The sequence below is a fragment of the Megascapheus bottae genome, chromosome 18 (assembly GCF_031878675.1).
Source record: "Megascapheus bottae isolate mThoBot1 chromosome 18, mThoBot2.hap1, whole genome shotgun sequence".
NCBI lineage: Eukaryota > Metazoa > Chordata > Mammalia > Rodentia > Geomyidae > Megascapheus > Megascapheus bottae.
The window spans coordinates 38,808,127-38,825,991 of NC_143526.1; the positions used below are offsets into that span (position 1 = coordinate 38,808,127).

At 54.9% G+C, this 17,865-nt stretch overlaps 1 protein-coding gene across 1 annotated transcript in view; it reads right to left on the reverse strand.

Annotated features, from left to right (window-relative positions):
• Positions 1-7,244: 7,244 nt before the first annotated feature.
• Positions 7,245-17,865, reverse strand: part of Cdh22 (cadherin 22) — a 60,145-nt gene continuing 49,524 nt past the window's right edge. The window contains exons 10-11 of the mRNA XM_090352870.1: positions 12,598-12,849; positions 7,245-7,844 (exon numbers count right to left, since the gene is read on the reverse strand). Of these exons, the coding sequence (XP_090208996.1) occupies positions 7,294-7,844; positions 12,598-12,849 (803 nt within the window). The 3' untranslated portion in view covers positions 7,245-7,293. The remainder of the gene's footprint in view (positions 7,845-12,597; positions 12,850-17,865) is intronic.

Here is a 17,865-nt window from a genome sequence, read left to right on the forward strand (position 1 = left end):
AAGGCTCCTGGTGCTGGGTGCTGGCAGTCCTCTGTGCCATCTGCCAGGGGCTCCTTTACTTCTACTGCAAACCTGCTTGCCCTCCATGCTGGGCCTCCCGTCCCCCATCCACATGCCGCTCTGGCACTTGGCCCTCGAGTGACCCCGTGACCCAACCTGGGGTGGGAGGCAGGGGCCCCATCCCCACCCCAGTCAGGGACAGGCCCCTCTTCCCATGTCTACCGACCCCTTCCCCCGGGGTTTCTCTCTGAAGCGAGGATGTCATTTTTCCACTGAAAGCCCCTCTTTCTTGTAATTACTGAGGATTACTTATGGAGAGAGCGGGAGAGTGTGCGCCCATCGATCCACCACCCGAGCTGCCCAGGAATCGTTTCAAGTAGATTAACCTAACTTTCTTTTTTTGCCTTTTGGGAAGTTGGACTTGGGGTTATTTAAGGAAGATTAATCAGCTCTTAAGAGATCCAGTCAGCCTTCCTACCTCTTCTCCCTCCCTTCAGACTCGCTGGGGCTGGGTCGTGGCCCTCGGTACCCCTCCCTCCCCATCTCCCGGGTTATCAGGCTCCTCTTTTTGGAGAAGGGGCCGTGCAGGCATCTCTGGCGGCCATGGACAACAGCCTGGACGGCTGTTGGCTTGGACTGCAGACTGGATGCGATTTCCGAAGGGGCTGGGGTACCGCAGGCAACTCTCTCCACACCAGCTCCGTGTTTGCAGCTGTGGGAGATGAAGCTCTGACCACCCATTTGCTAAGAGGCAGAGGTTTTCTTTCAGTCAGATGAAGCCGGGGAATTCTGCAGACGTCAACCCGATTCAGCTCCTCTCCCGAGCTCCCAGGTGCAGCCTAGACTCCGCCCTCCCTCACAGAAAGCGGTGCACGGCTCCATCCTTCTAGCCGCAGCTAGTGATGCTGAGAGGGCAGGGCCGGGGGAGATGAAGGGAACGGCCCTGGTAGGGCCCAGGAGGACTCAGACACTCATCTGGCAGGTTCTGAGTTCAAATCTCAAGTCACAGCCGTTCCCGGCGGTGTGGGCTTGGCAGGTTCACTTCCCATTTCTGAGCTTTGAGTTTTTCATTTGTCACATGAGGCAGGAGCCGTTCCAACCTTGCAAGACTGCTGCCACCATGCAGGGAGGCATGTATGCTGCAGGTTTATAGCAAGGCAGTGCCTCAGGCTCCTGTCTGCAATCCAAGCTCTTTGGGGCTGAGATGTGGTGGATCCCAGTTTGAAGCTAACCCAGGCGGAAAAGGCTAGGACACCCTGTCTCCAAATGAACCGTGAAAAGCAGGGCCAGAGGCAAGGTTCAAGTGGTAGAGCACCAGTGGAGCAAGCTTAAGGTCCTGAGTTCAAATCCCAGTATGAAAAATAAAATACCAAAGGAATAAGGTGTTGCTGAGATTCAGGCCGGGCAGGGGGCTGCAGGCAGGTCTTCTGAAGGATCCGATGTGTAGCTGAGGCCTCGATCTCAGCCTTGGCTCTGCCCTCGCTCCTCCCTGTCTTTTCACCCAGGTGTGGAAGTGGGGCCGTGGCCTCCGGGATCTGGGAACACAGCCAGGGCTGCGGGCTTTCCCCTCTACTGCGTCTCTCCCCTTCCAAGAAAAAAAAAAAAAGTTAGAAGTCGAATGGGTCCCGAGGTGGAATATTTTCCAAATGTCAGTGCAATCTGTGGCACATTACGGCTAAATGTGATGGTCTCTGCGCCGGCTCTGAATGTCAGCGCTCCGGCATGATGGAGTGACACACGGCAGGTGGCAGGCGGGCCACTACTCCCTCTCCTGGGAAATCAGCTCGGCTGGGCAGGTAGGGACTGTGGTCCAGGTAGGGCCAGGCCAGGCCTCTGTGGGGGCCTGGTGTGCGTGTGTGCACATGCATGGGTGTCTCAGTGACTGTAACACACACACACACACACACACGCACACGCACACACAATCACCATTGCTGTGTGTCTGTGTGCACAGCATTCCAGAGGGCGTGCTCAGCACAGTGGGGGCACTAGGTATTGTATTGTACTACATGTGTGTCACTGAGTTCATACACCCCAGGAAAGTGTGCAGACATTTGCACTAATCAGCGGTGAGACTACAACCTGTATCCAGATGCCACCTTCCACAGGATGCTTTTAATACCTACTCTCCAACCTGGTCTGTGTGTGTCATTGCTTGGGTGCGTGCATGTGTGTGTGGGTGCATGTGTGTGGGGGCGCACATGTGTGAGTGGTGGCCTGTGTCTCCATGTAGGGGACCTCTGGCACCTGCCAGCACGCTTTGGGTGTTCATGGGAGGGTCTGTGTAGGACTGCTATCTGGTTTTCTCTAAGTAGTCTTTTTTTTTTTTTTTTTTTCCCCAGTCCTGGGCTTGAGCTCAGGGCCTGAGCACTGTCCTTGGGCTTTCCTCAAGGCTAGAGCTCTACCACTTGAGCCAGAGCACTACTTCCAGCTTTTTTTCTATGTATATGGTAGCAAGGAATTGAACCTGGTCTTCGTGCATGCTAGGCAAGCACTTTAACCACTAGGCCAAACTCCCGGCCCCTCTAAGTACCTTATTGTGTGGATTTCAGCAGGAGTGAATTGGGCCATGTTCTGGAAAGGAGGTGCTGGGGCCCAGACGCAGGCCTGTGTGGAGGGGAGAAGACGTGAAGATTCCTAGGGAGACAGGTGTGTCTGCCCAGGAGAAAAGCCTGGAGGAAGCTGGCCCTCAGCCCCCAGCCCGGCTTGGCCTCCAGACCTCCAGATCCTGTCTGAACGGATCTCCTCGTTCCCGTGAGCAACCCTGCGTGCTGTGGTACAGCAGCAGCAGCAGCAGCAGCAGCGTTTGCAAACAAACCCGGCACCGTGAAATATTAAAGCTCTGCTGACCAGCTTCCTGTGTTCCCCCGAGGACTCATTTCATAGAAGTGTGTGAGGCCCGGGGCACGGCAGCCAGGCAGGGGTGGGTCTCCCAGTGAACCCCTCCCTGTCCTTCTCCCAGTCCCTCCCACTTCCTCTGACCTTCAGCCTGACTCCTGGCAAGGCTGGCTCCACCATCTTCCCAAAAGTAAGCACCTCTTTCCTCCCCATTCGCCTCACCATGGCGGTGTGTCCTATGACAACTGGGGTGAGGAATGCCAGGCTTCAAGCTTTGTTTTCTTCCTGGGTTTGCCCTTCCCCACATTCTAACAGCTGTCATTTATTGAACTCATGCTTTTCGCAGGAGGGGAGCCTCCCCCCCCGCCCCCAGGAGTGCTGACTTTAGCTTCAATGTCCAAAGAGGGATCAATGACTCCCAAAGATTCTCCAGTCATACTAGACATCAGGGCAGAAGGGAATTGAAGGGCTACTCTTTTAGTTGCCCCCTTTTAGAGTTGGGGAAACTGAGGTTTGGGGGCTCCCCTCTCACTCTCTCCCTGACCCAGGGGCTCCCTCTGATCCTAGCATCTGAAAGTCTCCTGAGGTCTCTATCCTAGGCTGTGGTGGGAGTGACTCATTTTCCAGTGCTCTTCTCCCCACCTCTCTGAGTCCCGGTGCTGAGTTTTCACGTGACTGTGCCAGCAGACCTCTCAACAGCAGAGGCCTGTCTTGGGGGTCCCTGGCTCCTGGCCAGCTCCGCTGCCCACGTCACTCAACCTGAACTCTTTGACCTCCATCCAGTCGACTGCCCACACTGGTGGACGTTCCTTCAAAGCAGCTCTTGAGTTCCTTCTCTATCTCCTCTACCAGCAGGAGCTAGCAGCTAGTGCTGGGAACAAAAGACCCGAGTCACAGCTGGAAGTTGATCGATCTTCTCAGGGAAACCAAGTCTAGAGATGAGAAGGTTGGATTTTTCCATCTCTGTGGGGTTGAAAAGAGCCAAGCTTCCTGTTTCCTGTTGGGCTGTATCCCAGGCGTAACTGCTGGCTTCCCGGACCAGGTTGGCTGTTTAACCTCTGGACATCTTAGTCACTTTCCTCCAGCAAAAAAGAATGAAAGGGAAGGAAGAGTGGGGGGTGGTGGGGGGTGGGATGGATTACTCTGGTTGGTCTTGAACCGTGATCTTCCAGGTCTCATTGTCCTGCATAGCTAGGATTATAGAGGTAATCACTGGCTTCCTTTTTCCTCTGTTCCAGGCCTAGGACACCCTTTCCTGCAAGAATGCTTTGCCACCAGAGGACCCACACAACTGTGTGGCAGATGGGGGCCAAGTCAGGAACACGTCTCAGACACTCACACTCACACCTCTGTGCCATGCTCTCAGCCTCTGGTGGCTCCACTTGGGCCACTCATGGGGTTTTGTCTTTGGGGCTTTTCAGGTTTTAGCCCCCCCCCCCCACCACATACCCAGCACAGAGAGGGTTAAACCAGTCCAGAGCTGAGCTCTGGAGCCTGTGGAACCCTCCTGACAATAAAGCTAATGAGTCCCTCCTTGGTGTTTTTCTCTTGCACAATCACATTTAATCATCGTTTGCAGATGAGAAGTTTACAGGCAGATGCAGTTCTGCCGGGGTGGCTGTTTCTGCGTGTGGGCATGGTTCCTGCTGTCCCCGGCACACCTGACGATGTGGGGCCAGCGCAGGCTGGACTGGGGGTGGATCTGAGTCTGCTGGGGGGCGCTGTGCTGGGGAGGCATGTGTCTGTTCATGGGTGTGCCTGGCTTTGGCTTTAGGTCCATGGCATGGCTGTGGGTGGGATGTGGTGGCTGGGTGTTGGTGGCCTGAGGAGGTGCCAAGGACACAGGGCAAGGAGGTGGAGCTGGAGGCCCAAGGGTGTGGGGGCTGTCATGTTGGAGGCTGCCTCTCTGCCTCTCTGCTGAGGGGCTTGGAGACAGCCCTGGGCATTCGTGCCCACCTAGAGGTGTCTTGGACTTGGCTTTGTGACTAGCCTCCCAGGCCACGTGCATGCTTGCTCATGCATGCATGCAGACACTCAGGGCTAGTGTCCACGTGGGTGGCTGCCCATGTGTCTGCATCGTGCCCACTGTGTGTGTGTGTCCTAGTTGGGCGCCCTCCTGCACTTGTGTGTGAGCACTGGAGCGTGAGGCCTCGCTTCAGACCAAAGGCTGACAGGGTTACATTTTCCAAACGTTCAGTGACCAGTGACAGCGCTGGGCTGAGCGTTTGCCGGCAGGAGGTGAGCGCAGCTGCTGATTCGTGACCCTGGGGCGGCAGCTCTGACGGCTGGTTGATGGGTGCGGGCAGGCGCTGGGCTGCCCCTTCTCACAGCAACCCCAGCTCCCCATCCTCCCCCACCCCCAGAGCAGGAGGCGGGAAGCTGCTGTTCAACCCTGGGTTGCTCTATGCCGCCTTCCCACCGCCACTCCACCATGGTGTGGCCAAGGCCACGTGTGGACACACACACACGCACAGCGGAGCACACGAGAGACACAGACGTTAAGCTTGCACGGTGTGGCCTCTCACCTTACTCAGGCTCAGCCATATGTCTGGAGTGTCTCCCCTTCACCCCACTGCCGCCGTCTCCTAGGCATTCCTGCTTCCCAGAATTCTACAGAGAATCCTAGCCAAGGTTGGGGAGGGGGGCAAGGCTGTGACATGGTCCCAGGCTCTTGCAGGCTTTGTGTCTTTGAGCTGGGACCTTGTTGTGTACAGGGCCAATCAAGAATACATGCTCAAAATTAAACAGGAGAGGTTAGGAGTTAGGCACAGGGGACAGTATTTTCTAAGAGTTTTATCTGTTTTCCTGTTGATTAGGGAGTGTTGATCAAAGAGCCGGGAATGCATATGTAGCTGTTACTGTCATCATTTCCATCACTGCTATTGTCACTCAGATTCCTGGATCCAGGACTTATGAGTCCCTTCCAAGGGACTCTGTGCGCATGTGTGTGCGCGCGCGCCAGTACTGGGGTTTGAACTCAGCCTCATGCTCTCACTTGATTTTTCTACTCATGGCCGTTTTTTTAAATCACTTCTGACTTTTTGGTGATTAATTGGAGATAAGAGTCTTACAGACTTTCTTACCTGGACTGGCTTTGAACTTCAATCCTCAGATCTCAACCTTCTGAGTAGCTAAGATTCGAGGCGTGAGGCACCAGCACCCAGTTCCTCTTTTATTTTTTGCCAGTCCTGGGCTTGAGCTCAGGGCCTGAGCACTGTCCTTGGACTTTTTCAAGGCTAGAGCTCTACCATGTGAGCCTCAGCACCACTTCCAGCTTTTTTCTATGTATGTGGTACCGAGGAATCGAAGGCGGGTCTTGGTGCATGCTAGGCAAACACTCCACCACCAGGCCCAACTCCAGGCCTGCTTTTTATTTTTTTTAAATCTCAGATAATGACACTGATGTCTTTGACTCAGAGATGTTGGGGCTAGAGAGGCGCTCTAGGATAGGGCCGCCCAGATCTAGCAGTCAGACATGCTAGCTGCCAATAACGACAGAGGCGAGCATAGTAACAAAGGCTAACATTTATTGAACACCTACTATGTGCCGGGCACTGCTCTGGCCACTTGACACAGGAACCCTTCTTCTCCTCACCATTCCTCGAGGTAGGTTCTGTTATTAACCTCATCTGACAGATGAGGAAGCTGGGACCCAGAGAAGCCGGGTGATGCCCAGGGTCCTGGACAGGCCACCCACCCTTCTCTGGGGCGGCTTTCCCCATCTGGCACCTGCGGGACCCCACCTCCCCATCTCCATATGGCATCCCAGCACACAGTAGGCGCTTAGTAAATGAACAGCCCTTCCTTCCTCTGAACTTGGTAGCGGGGGTGGGAGGGGGGGCTGGACGTGGGGGGGCACCTCGGCAGCGTCCTCCTCCCTCCCACTTCTCGTCCTCAAGCACGATGACCCCATGCCCCCTCCAGCCCCAGACTGGCGCCGGGCAGGCGTCACGCCCTTGTGGGTCCTAATTCTGCCCTCGGCGGGCGGTGGCGGGCCAGTCCTGCCCTGGGGTCCCGGGACGCTGGTGGGCGTGGCGAGGCCCGGAGGCGTGGCGAGGCCCGGGGGCGTGGCGAGGCCCGAGGGCGTGGCGAAGTCCGGAGGCGTGGCGAGGCCCGGGGGCGTGGCGAGGCCCGGGGGCGTGGCGAGGCCCGGAGGCGTGGCGAAGCCCGAGGGCGTGGCGAGGCCCGGGGGCGTGGCGAAGTCCGGAGGCGTGGCAAGACCCGGGGGGCGTGGCGAGACCCGGAGACGTGGCGAAGCCCGGGGGCGTGGCAATGCCAGAGGGCGCGGCGAGGCCCGGGGGCGTGGCGAGGCCCGGAGGCGTGGCAATGCCCGAGGGCGTGGTGAGGCCCGGGGGGGCGTGGCGGGGCCCGAGGGCGTGGCGCGGCCCGAGGGCGTGGCTTTTTTTTCCAGCCGGCCGGGAGGCGGGCGGGGCGGGGGGGGCGGGGACAGGCGGGCTAGGAGGCGGCGGCCTCGGCGTCGGCGCGGAGCTGGCCGGCGTAGAGGGCGGCCAGGGCCCCGAAGCGCGGGCCCCAGCCGCGGAGATAGGCGAAGTCCTGCTCGGAGGCCGAGGAGCCGCTGCGCGGCGAGCTGTGCAGCGAGCTGAGCGAGGCGGCCGGCGAGCCCGCGCCCTCCAGCGCGTAGGTCTGGAAGGCGTCGTAGGGCGGCACCGAGGGGTCCGCGTCCGCCAGCGCCACCTTGCGGCCGATGAAGTCCCTGAACGCCGCGAAGTCCGGCTCGGGCCGCGGCGGGCCCTGGGGCAGCGCCAGGCGCGCGGAGGGCGGCCCGCCGGGCGCCGGGCCCCGCGCCGGGCTCCCCGCCGCCCCGCCCTTGGGCTCCCCGAAGTCGTACAGGCTCCGCAGCGCCGACATGTCGTAGGCCTCGGTGTCCTGCTCGCCGCCGCCCTCGTCGTTGTACTTGATGACGTTGTCCCGCATGTCCTCGTCCTCCTCCGCGCTCAGGTGGCTCTTGTGGTGGCGCCGGAGCGTGAGGATCAGCAGCACCAGCACTGCGCGGGGACACGGGACAAGCACGAGGACATGGGGACACGGAAGACAGCACGAGGACATGGGGACACGGGACAAGCACGAGGACATGGGGACACGGGACAAGCACGAGGACATGGGGACACGGGACACAGCACGAGGACATGGGGACACGGGAGACAGCACGAGGACATGGGGGACACGGGAGACAACACGAGGACATGGGGACACGGGAGACAGCACGAGGACATGGGGGACACGGGAGACAACACGAGGACATGGGGACACGGGAGACAGCACGAGGACATGGGGACACAGAAGACAACACGAGGACATGGGGACACGGGACACAGCACGAGGACATGGGGACACGGAAGACAACACGAGGACATGGGGACACAGGAGACAACACGAGGACATGGGGACACGGGACACAGCACGAGGACATGAGGACACGGAAGACAACATGAGGACATGGGGACACGGAAGACAACACGAGGACATGGGGACACGGGACACAGCACGAAGACATGGGGACACGGAAGACAACACGAGGACATGGGGACACGGAAGACAACACGAGGACATGGGGACACGGGACACAGCACGAGGACATAGGGACACGGAAGACAACACGAGGACATGGGGACACGGAAGACAAGAGGACATGGGGACACGGAAGACAACACGAGGACATGGGGACACAGGACACAGCAAGAGGACATGGGGACACAGAAGACAACACGAGGACATGGGGACACGGAAGACAACACGAGGACATGGGGGACACGGAAGACAAGAGGACATGGGGACACGGAAGACAACACGAGGACATGGGGACACGGAAGACAACACGAGGACATGGGGACACGGGACACAGCACGAGGACATGGGGACACGGGACACAGCACGAGGACATGGGGACACGGGAGACAGCACGAGGACATGGGGACACGGGACACAGCACGAGGACATGGGGACACGGGAGACAGCACGAGGACATGGGGACACGGGAGACAGCACGAGGACATGGGGACACGGGAGACAACACGAGGACATGGGGACACGGGACACAGCACGAGGACATGGGGACACGGAAGACAACACGAGGACATGGGGACACGGAAGACAACACGAGGACATGGGGACACGGAAGACAACACGAGGACATGGGGACACGGGACACAGCACGAGGACATGGGGACATGGAAGACAACACGAGGACATGGGGACACAGGAGACAACACGAGGACATGGGGACACGGAAGACAACACGAGGACATGGGGACACGGAAGACAACACGAGGACATGGGGGACACGGAAGACAAGAGGACATGGGGACACGGAAGACAACACGAGGACATGGGGACACGGGACACAGCACGAGGACATGGGGACATGGAAGACAACACGAGGACATGGGGACACGGAAGACAAGAGGACATGGGGACACGGAAGACAAGAGGACATGGGGACATGGAAGACAACACGAGGACATGGGGACACAGGATACAGCAAGAGGACATGGGGACACAGAAGACAACACGAGGACATGGGGACACGGAAGACAACACGAGGACATGAGGGACACGGAAGACAAGAGGACATGGGGACACGGAAGACAACACGAGGACATGGGGGACACAGAAGACAAGAGGACATGGGGACACGGAAGACAAGAGGACATGGGGACATGGGACACAGGGAAACAAGACATGAGAGCACAGAGGACATGGGGACATGGGGGTATGGGTATGGGACCCAGGACAGGGACATTGACACAAGTTATAGGGACATGGGGCAGGGGACACGGGGACACAGCACATAGCATGGGTGAGGGCTCTGCCTGCCAGCACCCCTGGTCCAGCCCTCCCTTTAACAACCTTCCCAGGACACAGTCTTGCATGACAAATTCTTCTCAAAAGCATGCATGTGTGCATGTGTCCACAGGTGTGTGCGTGTGTGTGCACATGTGTGTGTGTGTGTGCCTGAAGCAGGGCTTGAATTCAGGGCTTCAAACTCTTGCTGGGCTCTTTTGCTCAAGGCTGGTGCTCCACCACTGGCCTGAGTAGTTAGGATTGTGAGTGTGAGCCACCAGTGTGTGGGTTCAAATCCATCTTACTGTCAGAACTGAGCCATCTCTGGAGGCATGCAAGTTGAAGCTAGGTCACCGCTGGGGTTTGGGGTGGTGCAGAGAAAATGTCCAGGGTTTGTGGGTGTTGGGGGCTCTGCCTTTTAACTCTAGAGGAGATTTACCATACCAGGACTCAAGGTACTGGGTGTGAAGGCTGCAGCTTGAAAGAGCTGGGGAATGAGACATCTCTTCAACCCTGTTCTGTCCTCACCAGAAGTCCCGAGCTCGTGCTCAGGTCTCAGATCAAAACCTCCAAGATCCTTCTGTCACGCTACCTAGGAAAGTGGTAGTGGCTCTGAGCCAGCTGTAGTCACTCCTGGGAACTCACTGGAAATCCACATGCTCAGGTGACCCTCGAGATGCCGGGTGAGGCTGGCAGGTTGTTTTCACAAGGCCTCTGGGTAATGGAGAAAGCAGCTCACGCTGGGAGCCACAGCTCTGCCTTAGACCATGGCTGTCTCCCGTGTCCCAATGTACATTCTAGGACCTAGAAAATGCCTCCCTACCTTGGTGCCTGGTGTGCAATAAGCTAGGGAAATAGGCTTGAATGAGTGAATGATTAAAATTTGAGATGAATGAATAAATGAGGTAGGTGAATAGAAACATGTGAATGAATGAACGGTATGTCCTCTGTCTCCATATCTCCCCATCCCTCTTGCCCCACCTTCCTTTCTTAGTCTTTCCAGTACTGGAGATTGAAGCTAGGCCCTTGGTGATTGCTAGACAACTGTTCTACCACTGTGTGAGAGACACCCAGCCCTTTTGTTTCTATGTTGTTTTGGAGACAGTTTGACTAGCTTGGTCCCGGCTGACCTTGAACTCTAGATCCTCCTGAGTCTGCCCCCTGACTAGCTGAGATTATAGGTGTTTGCAACCACACTTGGCTTCTAGGGGATCTATGCAGGCTTCTCGCCTCCCAGACTTAGTGTCAGACATCCTGGGTCTCAGACCCAGTTTTTTATGCACATTCCCCATCTTGGAGCCTCTGGTCTGCTGGCCTAAAGTTCTGTTTAGAAGCTGACAAATGCACCTCAGCCTGGCCCATTCCCCTGAAGTCTGGACAGATGTAAATTTCATTTCTTACTCCTGCCTGATGAAGAGAATCTAGTTCAGTGTACCCAGAGGTGAGCAAGGTAAATCTTTCCTGCTTTCCTCACCCGTAGTCCCCCACTAGGGCACCGACAGCAACCCCACTCTTCTGTTACTCAGAGAGTTCAAGTCTTTTGTTCATTGATGACAGGCCTGCAGTCAGTAGTCCCACACATAGGATGATGGTGGCTGGATAATGGATGAACGGATGGATGGATGAACAGGCATCTCCGGGCACTATGTCTCAAGACTCTTCTTGCTGTTCCACAAAGTTCTAGCCAAACCAGTAACCAGAGCCAGCAGCTAGGACCATGGCTCATGACCTAACGAGGTAGCTTAAGACAGGGAAAGATGTGGGGGCCGGGGTCAAGCCTGGAGGGAGGGCAGGAGGGATGTGGGCAAGATGGATAGGCAGTTTTTGGAGCCAGAGGCCCAGAGCTGCAGAAGGGGATGCCCACGAGAGCAGATGGCAGAGCGGTGGGCAGCGGGCAGCAGCTGCAGCAGCCCCAATCAGTGATTCCGCCGCCACCTTTAGAGCACTGATGTGCACTTTCTTCGTTTGTGGGCAATTAGGCAGAAATTTGTTTGCACTGCCTGAGAAAATGAAACTGCTGTAAAGTGCACCCTCTGGAAAAAAAGGGTTTTGGAGCCCTGAGCCTGGGAGGGGGGGGCTGGGCTCCCAGCTTGGCGGAGGGCATGAGCCTCTTCAGAGGGCCTGTCAGTGGTGGGTAAGGAGGCAGCTGCCATCTCCCAGGGGACTGAGCTGAGCTGGCATCCACCATGGAGACGTCCCCGGATCCCCAGAAGCAGGGTCCTTGGCACTTAGGTGGCAAGGGCTGTGAGAGGAACATCCCGTTTAGTTCCCTGGGGAAATGTTGGGGTTCAAATGGCTGCTGGTGGTGTTGGGTACCCATTCAGATGCTGCCTCCTGTCAGAGGCAGAAGAGGAGGAGCACAAGGTAGCACAGTCCCGGTTCTAGTCACAAGACTAGCTGTGTCCCCCACACAACCATTGCCATTTTCTGAGCCCAAGCCTCCTCATGTGCAGAATGGGAAGACAGCTGGGTGCCGATGGGTCACGCCTGGAATCTGAGCTACTCGGGAGGCTGAAATGGGAAGATTACACTTCAAAACCAGCCCAGGCAGGGAAGGCCATGAAACTCTTATTTTCAGCTGAGGGCACAAAAGCTCAGGGACAGTGCCCAGGCCTTGAGTTCAAGCCCTAGGATCCCAAACAAAACAAAAGAAGATGACATACCTGGCCATGTAATTGTGCCAATTCCTGATGGGGAATAAAACGGGGCCAAAGACAGAATTTTTACAGTGTGTGTGTGTGTGTGTGTGTGTGTATGTGTGTGTGTGTATGTGTGTGTGTATGTGTGTGTGTATGTGTATGTGTGTGTATGTCTATGTGTATGTGTGTGTGTATGTGTGTGTGTATGTGTGTGTATGTGTGTGTGTGTGTTGGAGGAAACTGAGACTAGCTGGGAAATAAAGCCAGGCCTTAGAATGGGGTTAATCAGGACCGGTGGGTGGCTTTCAAGGGGACTTACCAACCAGGATGAGGACACAGACCAAGAGAGCGATGAGGGCTCCGGGGCTGAGGGAGGCCGCCATGACAAAAGCTGTGGTGTTACAAGACTGGATGGTGCCGGAGCCGTCGCAGCCGCAGACTCGGATGGTGAGCGTGCCTGTGCTGCTCAGGGTAGGCGGCCCGCTGTCCACCACAAGGATGGGAAGGAAGAAGACATCCTGCTCTTGCCTGTTGAAGCCCACATGCTGTGTATGCACTGCGGCTGTGTTGTCTGTTCCGGAAGAAGCGGGTGGCAGTGATCAGGGCCTGGAAGGGCCCCCTGTCCCAGCCTCCTCCTGATCCCAATGGATGCCCTAACTGACTGAACTGGGCTGTTCCCCAGTGTCCCCTAATTCCTTCCTCAGCTGCCCAATCTGTGTTCAAGTCACATAACCTCTAATTTTGTCCTCTGCCACCCTGGGACTCCCAGCTCTTGCAGGGATTTGTTCCTGTTGTCCCCAGCTATTCCAAGATTCTGTCCCCAGCGGGGCCAAGGTTCTAGCCTTGGCCATTTCAAAAGAATCTTTTTTTTTTTTTTGGTCATTTGTCTCAACAACCTATTTTTATTCTTGATTCCATTCCAGTTGTCAAATATATTCTGACCCTAGGAGTCTGGAGGTCCTCGGGTCGCGGTTTGTTGGGTTCTGTCAAGTTCAGTGTCATCAGAGACCACTGGGAACACTGGCTGGAATCTATCTGCCTTTGGCTGAGGGACTTTCTGTCCTTCATGCCAGTCAAGATTCCTGGAGCTGCCGGGTGCGGTGGCTCACACCTGTAATCCCAGCTACTCAGGAGGCTGAGATCTGAGGGTCAAGGTTCAAAGCCAGCCTGGGCACAAAAGGACCTGAGACTCTTATCTCCAATTAACCTCTAGAAAACAGAAAGTGGGGCTTGGCTCAAGGAAAGGGTGGTAGCCTTGAGCTGAAGAGCTCAGGGACAGCACCCAGGCTGAGTTCAAGGCCCCCACCCAGACTGACTCTCTCTCTGTCTCTCTGTCTCTCTCTCTCTCTCTCTTTCTCTCTCTCTCTGTCTCTCTCTCTGTCTCTCTGTCTCTGTCTCTGTCTCTGTCTCTCTCTCTTTCTCTTTCTCTCTCTCTCTCTCTCTCTCTCTCTCTCTCTCTCTCTCACACACACACACACACACACACACACACACACACACACACACACACGATCCCTGGAGCTAGCTTGGAAAACCCTCATTAAGATGCTGAGCCTGTAAGCTGGGATCTTCTAACCCACGTCCTTTTCCACAGGAAGCCAGAGTAGGTAGTAAGCTGGCATAAATGCTACTCAGTGCCCAGCTTTAGCCTGTTGCTGAGTAGCCAGGCAGGTCTCAGGGGAAGGGGTGGCTTGTTTGGGAGCACAGGCACTTACTCTGCCCTTCCTATCTCCTCCACACCTGTCCTGTGTGAGTCAGGTCACTTGATCATAGATGGCTCCTCTCAGTTCTCATTAATAGTGGTAGGAAGAGGTCAGAGGCCAGGTGATTGCTGCTCACTCTAACCAACTCCACAAAAAGGGGACCTGCTTTCCTGCTGGGGATCCTGCACTTCTCATTGCTCCTTCCTAGCAGCCCCTTCCTCTCCTGCCCCCAGTTCAGTGGTCCATACCCCACTTTCTTCCTCCAGTTTTACATGCATTTGAACCTTTCATGTACAAATGTCAAAAAATAATGCGGAGTGTACCATCCACTAGCTTGAGAAACTCTTTTAGTTCTTTAGACCTTTCTTTGATCTATAAACCAAGAAAAGGCACCTAATGGTATGAGAATTAAATGATAGAACCCAAGCCTAGAATAATTCCAGGCACACATAAATTCTCCATATGCCGGTTAATATTTCTTTCAGATTCAACCCCCATTTTCCCTGTGCCACACCCCATTCCTGCCCCTGGGTGTCCTTGCCTTTCCTCATAAAATCTCCACTATCGAGACACCCTTTCCACCTTCTTGCCTGGGCAAATTTCTCATCTGTCATGCTCCAGCTAAATGTCACCTCCTTCCTGTGGCCTCCTTTCTCTGCTTCCCTGGGAAGGGAGGATTTATGGCTCCCCGCTCCCTACTCTGACAACGCAGGTGCCATGCACAGTTCTGTTACAGCACTTGTCACCTTGCGTTAAGCTAGTGTGTGCCCGTCTTTCCACTGCTGGCCAGACAGATTCTGGCACTGAGCCAGTCTTGAGGCACAATGCTCGAAGGAACCACCACTTCCACTGCTCGTGGATCAGGTCCTCCAGCTCTGGTTCAAACACTGTCCCTCTGTCAAAGAGTGAATCAACCCCAGCTGGAAAATAAATCTGCCTTCCACTGGGGAAGGAAGGGGGTCTCAAAAGCCAGGAGAGAAAAGAGGGGAGCTGTGCGGCTCTCATGTGCACTGACTGACTGGATGCTTTTTATGCATTAGGACTATGCAGGTGCTTTAAACAAAGAGCAGTGTTTGGTCCTTACAACCATCAGGAGCAGGAATATCAGAAAGAAAGCTGAGGGTCAGAAAGAAGTGACTTGTTTGAATCTATCGAATGAAATCATCTAACCATACATCCACCCATCCATTTCTATTACCCATCTCCATCATCCATCCACTTCTATAGATCCATTAATCCATCCACTCATTTCCATTCATCCACCTTCCTAACTCTGTCTATCCATCCATCATCCATCTATTTGTCTACCTCCATAATCCATCCATCCATCCATCCATCCATCCATCCATCCATCCATCCATCCATCCATATATACACTTCCTCTATCCACTAATCCATAAATCCATCTGTCCATCCATCCATCTATCTACCTCTATTATCCATTCTCCTATCCATCCACCCATCCATCCTTCCACCTATCCATTTGTCCTCTTATCCATCCATCCTCCCATCTATCTACACATCTGTCCACTCACCTCTATCCATCTGTCCATGAATCCAACATTCATGCACTTGCCCACCGCCATTATCTATCTATCCATTTATCAGCCCTCACCAGCCATGTGCAGCCCTCATCAGCCCATCTACTGAACCACTATCTTCCCTCCCTCCCACCTCCCTCCCTCCTTCTCTCCTTCCCTCCCTACCTCCCTTCCTTCCTTCTCTCCTCCCTTCTTTTCTCCCTTCCTCCTTCCTATTCTTTTCAACAAATCTTTATTAACTATGACGTACTAAGTACTATATTAGTTCCTGGAGAAAAACAATATAAATCTAACTCAACTGTGGTCCTGGATCAGAGTTTCCAATGTGAGAGACAAATGCTAATCAAATAAGCCCATAATTTCTTACAATTATAAGCCATGGGATATGCTGCAAAGAACAAGTGTAGGAAGATCACCCTCACCAGTGAGGGTAGTGGGGGAGCTGGATGTCAGGGAGAGTTTCTTGTAAGAAACGCTAGTATTCTCCAGCCCTGCACAATGAACTTGGAGAAAAGAATAGCTTGTGCAAAGGCTTACAGGCTGGAACATAATACACCAAGGCCCTAGAAGCCATTCTTTGTGGCTGGAGGGCTGAGGAGACTGCTAGAGTGAGTACAGCCCAAGCTGGAGGGTGGGCAGGACCTCATCATAGAAAAATTGGCATTAATAGTGAATCTGAATCGTCCCTTCCTTCACCCTCTTCTTCTCTCCTCCCTCCCTCCCTCCCTCCCTCCCTCCCTTCCTTCCTTCCTCTTTGTCTCTTTGCAGTGCTGGGAATTGAACTCAGGGGACTTGCACTTGCTAGGCAAGCTCTCTATCATCTGAGCCATGCCATTGGCCCATTGTGGTTTTGCTGTAGTTTGTTTTTAGAGAGAGCCTCATACTTTTCTTGGGTTAGCCTCCACCATAATCCTCCAATTTTCTTGTATCTGAGATTATAGGTATATACCACCACGCTGGGCCCTTGGGTTATTTTCTTAAAAGCAGCAAGAGATCACTAATTGTTGGGTTTAAAGCCAAGAAGTGGCCCAGTGATAGATAATCGATTCATTTCACAGCAAATCTGAACAAAGCATCCTCTACATGTCACGGCGATTGTAGCCCCTGGGGACAGGGTGGAGATGAAGACGGACACAGTTCTTGTCCTGACTGAGCTGCTGTCTAGTCAAGAAAACTTATAACCGAAAATACAGGAGTGGGCCTGGAAGACGGAAGCTTCTGTGTGTTTTGTGGGAGACAATAGCAGTAGTGGCAGCAACAGAGAAGCAGACAGATTTGAGAAATGAGAGGCTGGCCCTGGCCCAGCCTCAAATTGCCAAGCAAGACAGAGATGTTTGTCTCTCAGGGTTGCTGTCTTTGGCCAGGCATCCATATGTTCTGAGGGTTCAAGGCTCTGCTACTCCTCCACCCCAGGGAAGAAATTCCCTGAGCCTCATTCCTGAACCTTTCCAGCCCCTGCTCCCCTCCCCCCCCAGCAGATGGCAGCTGGCATCTGCTGGGGAAGCCCCTGGTCACGCCAGGCCACGCCCACCTGTGTAGGTGGGACCTGTGCCCAGTACTGCATCCATCCATCTGGCCTGACATACATCAGTGTCAATCGCTGGCTGCAAAAGCAATATTTATAAATCACGTTTCCAAACTGGCTACAAATTTGTACAAAGAAACAGATGGGGTGGGGTAGCCTGTTGTCATGTAGGATATTTATATGGGGAGGAGGAGGGAGCCTGGCACGATGCAGAAAGGGGCTGAGCGACCATAGGAGAAGCCCTGCTGGGACGCTCTGAGCTGGGCAGGCTGGCTGCTCTGTCATCCAGTCCCTGGGACTATGGTCACCTTGGAGGGAAGTTTTGATGGCCCCCCACTCAAAGAGAAGCTGGCAGAGTGTGTGTGTAGGGGGGGGGAGAGGGTCAAGGCCCTGGGGCTAGCAAGGCTCCAGATCCAGGGTTATCTGAGCATCTGGGGCCTAGCTCAGGATGCCACTGGAATGATGTGCTGGTTGTTAAGCTATGGAAATATTTCAGAGGGGTTTCCATAGCCATGGTGGGGCCCCAGATCCTTCCTGCAGCCTCAGCTCTTCCCCTAGGTACCAAGTCTCTGACACAATCAAGCCACTCAGGGGTTAATGCCGGGGATAGCAGGGTCACCAGGAGCCCCTCCAGGTTGTGGTAAATGATCGTTTCAGGCTATCTTTGCTGCTGCACTGGCTGTTAAACATTGTTAACATGGCTTCTGGGAATACAGATGGGTCTGGCTTCAGAGGTCACTGTAGACACGCTTCGGTGGGAAGTGTAAGGGTCCTGGGGGGGCGGTGATCTTAGATCTCTTCCAGAAGCAGCTGACACA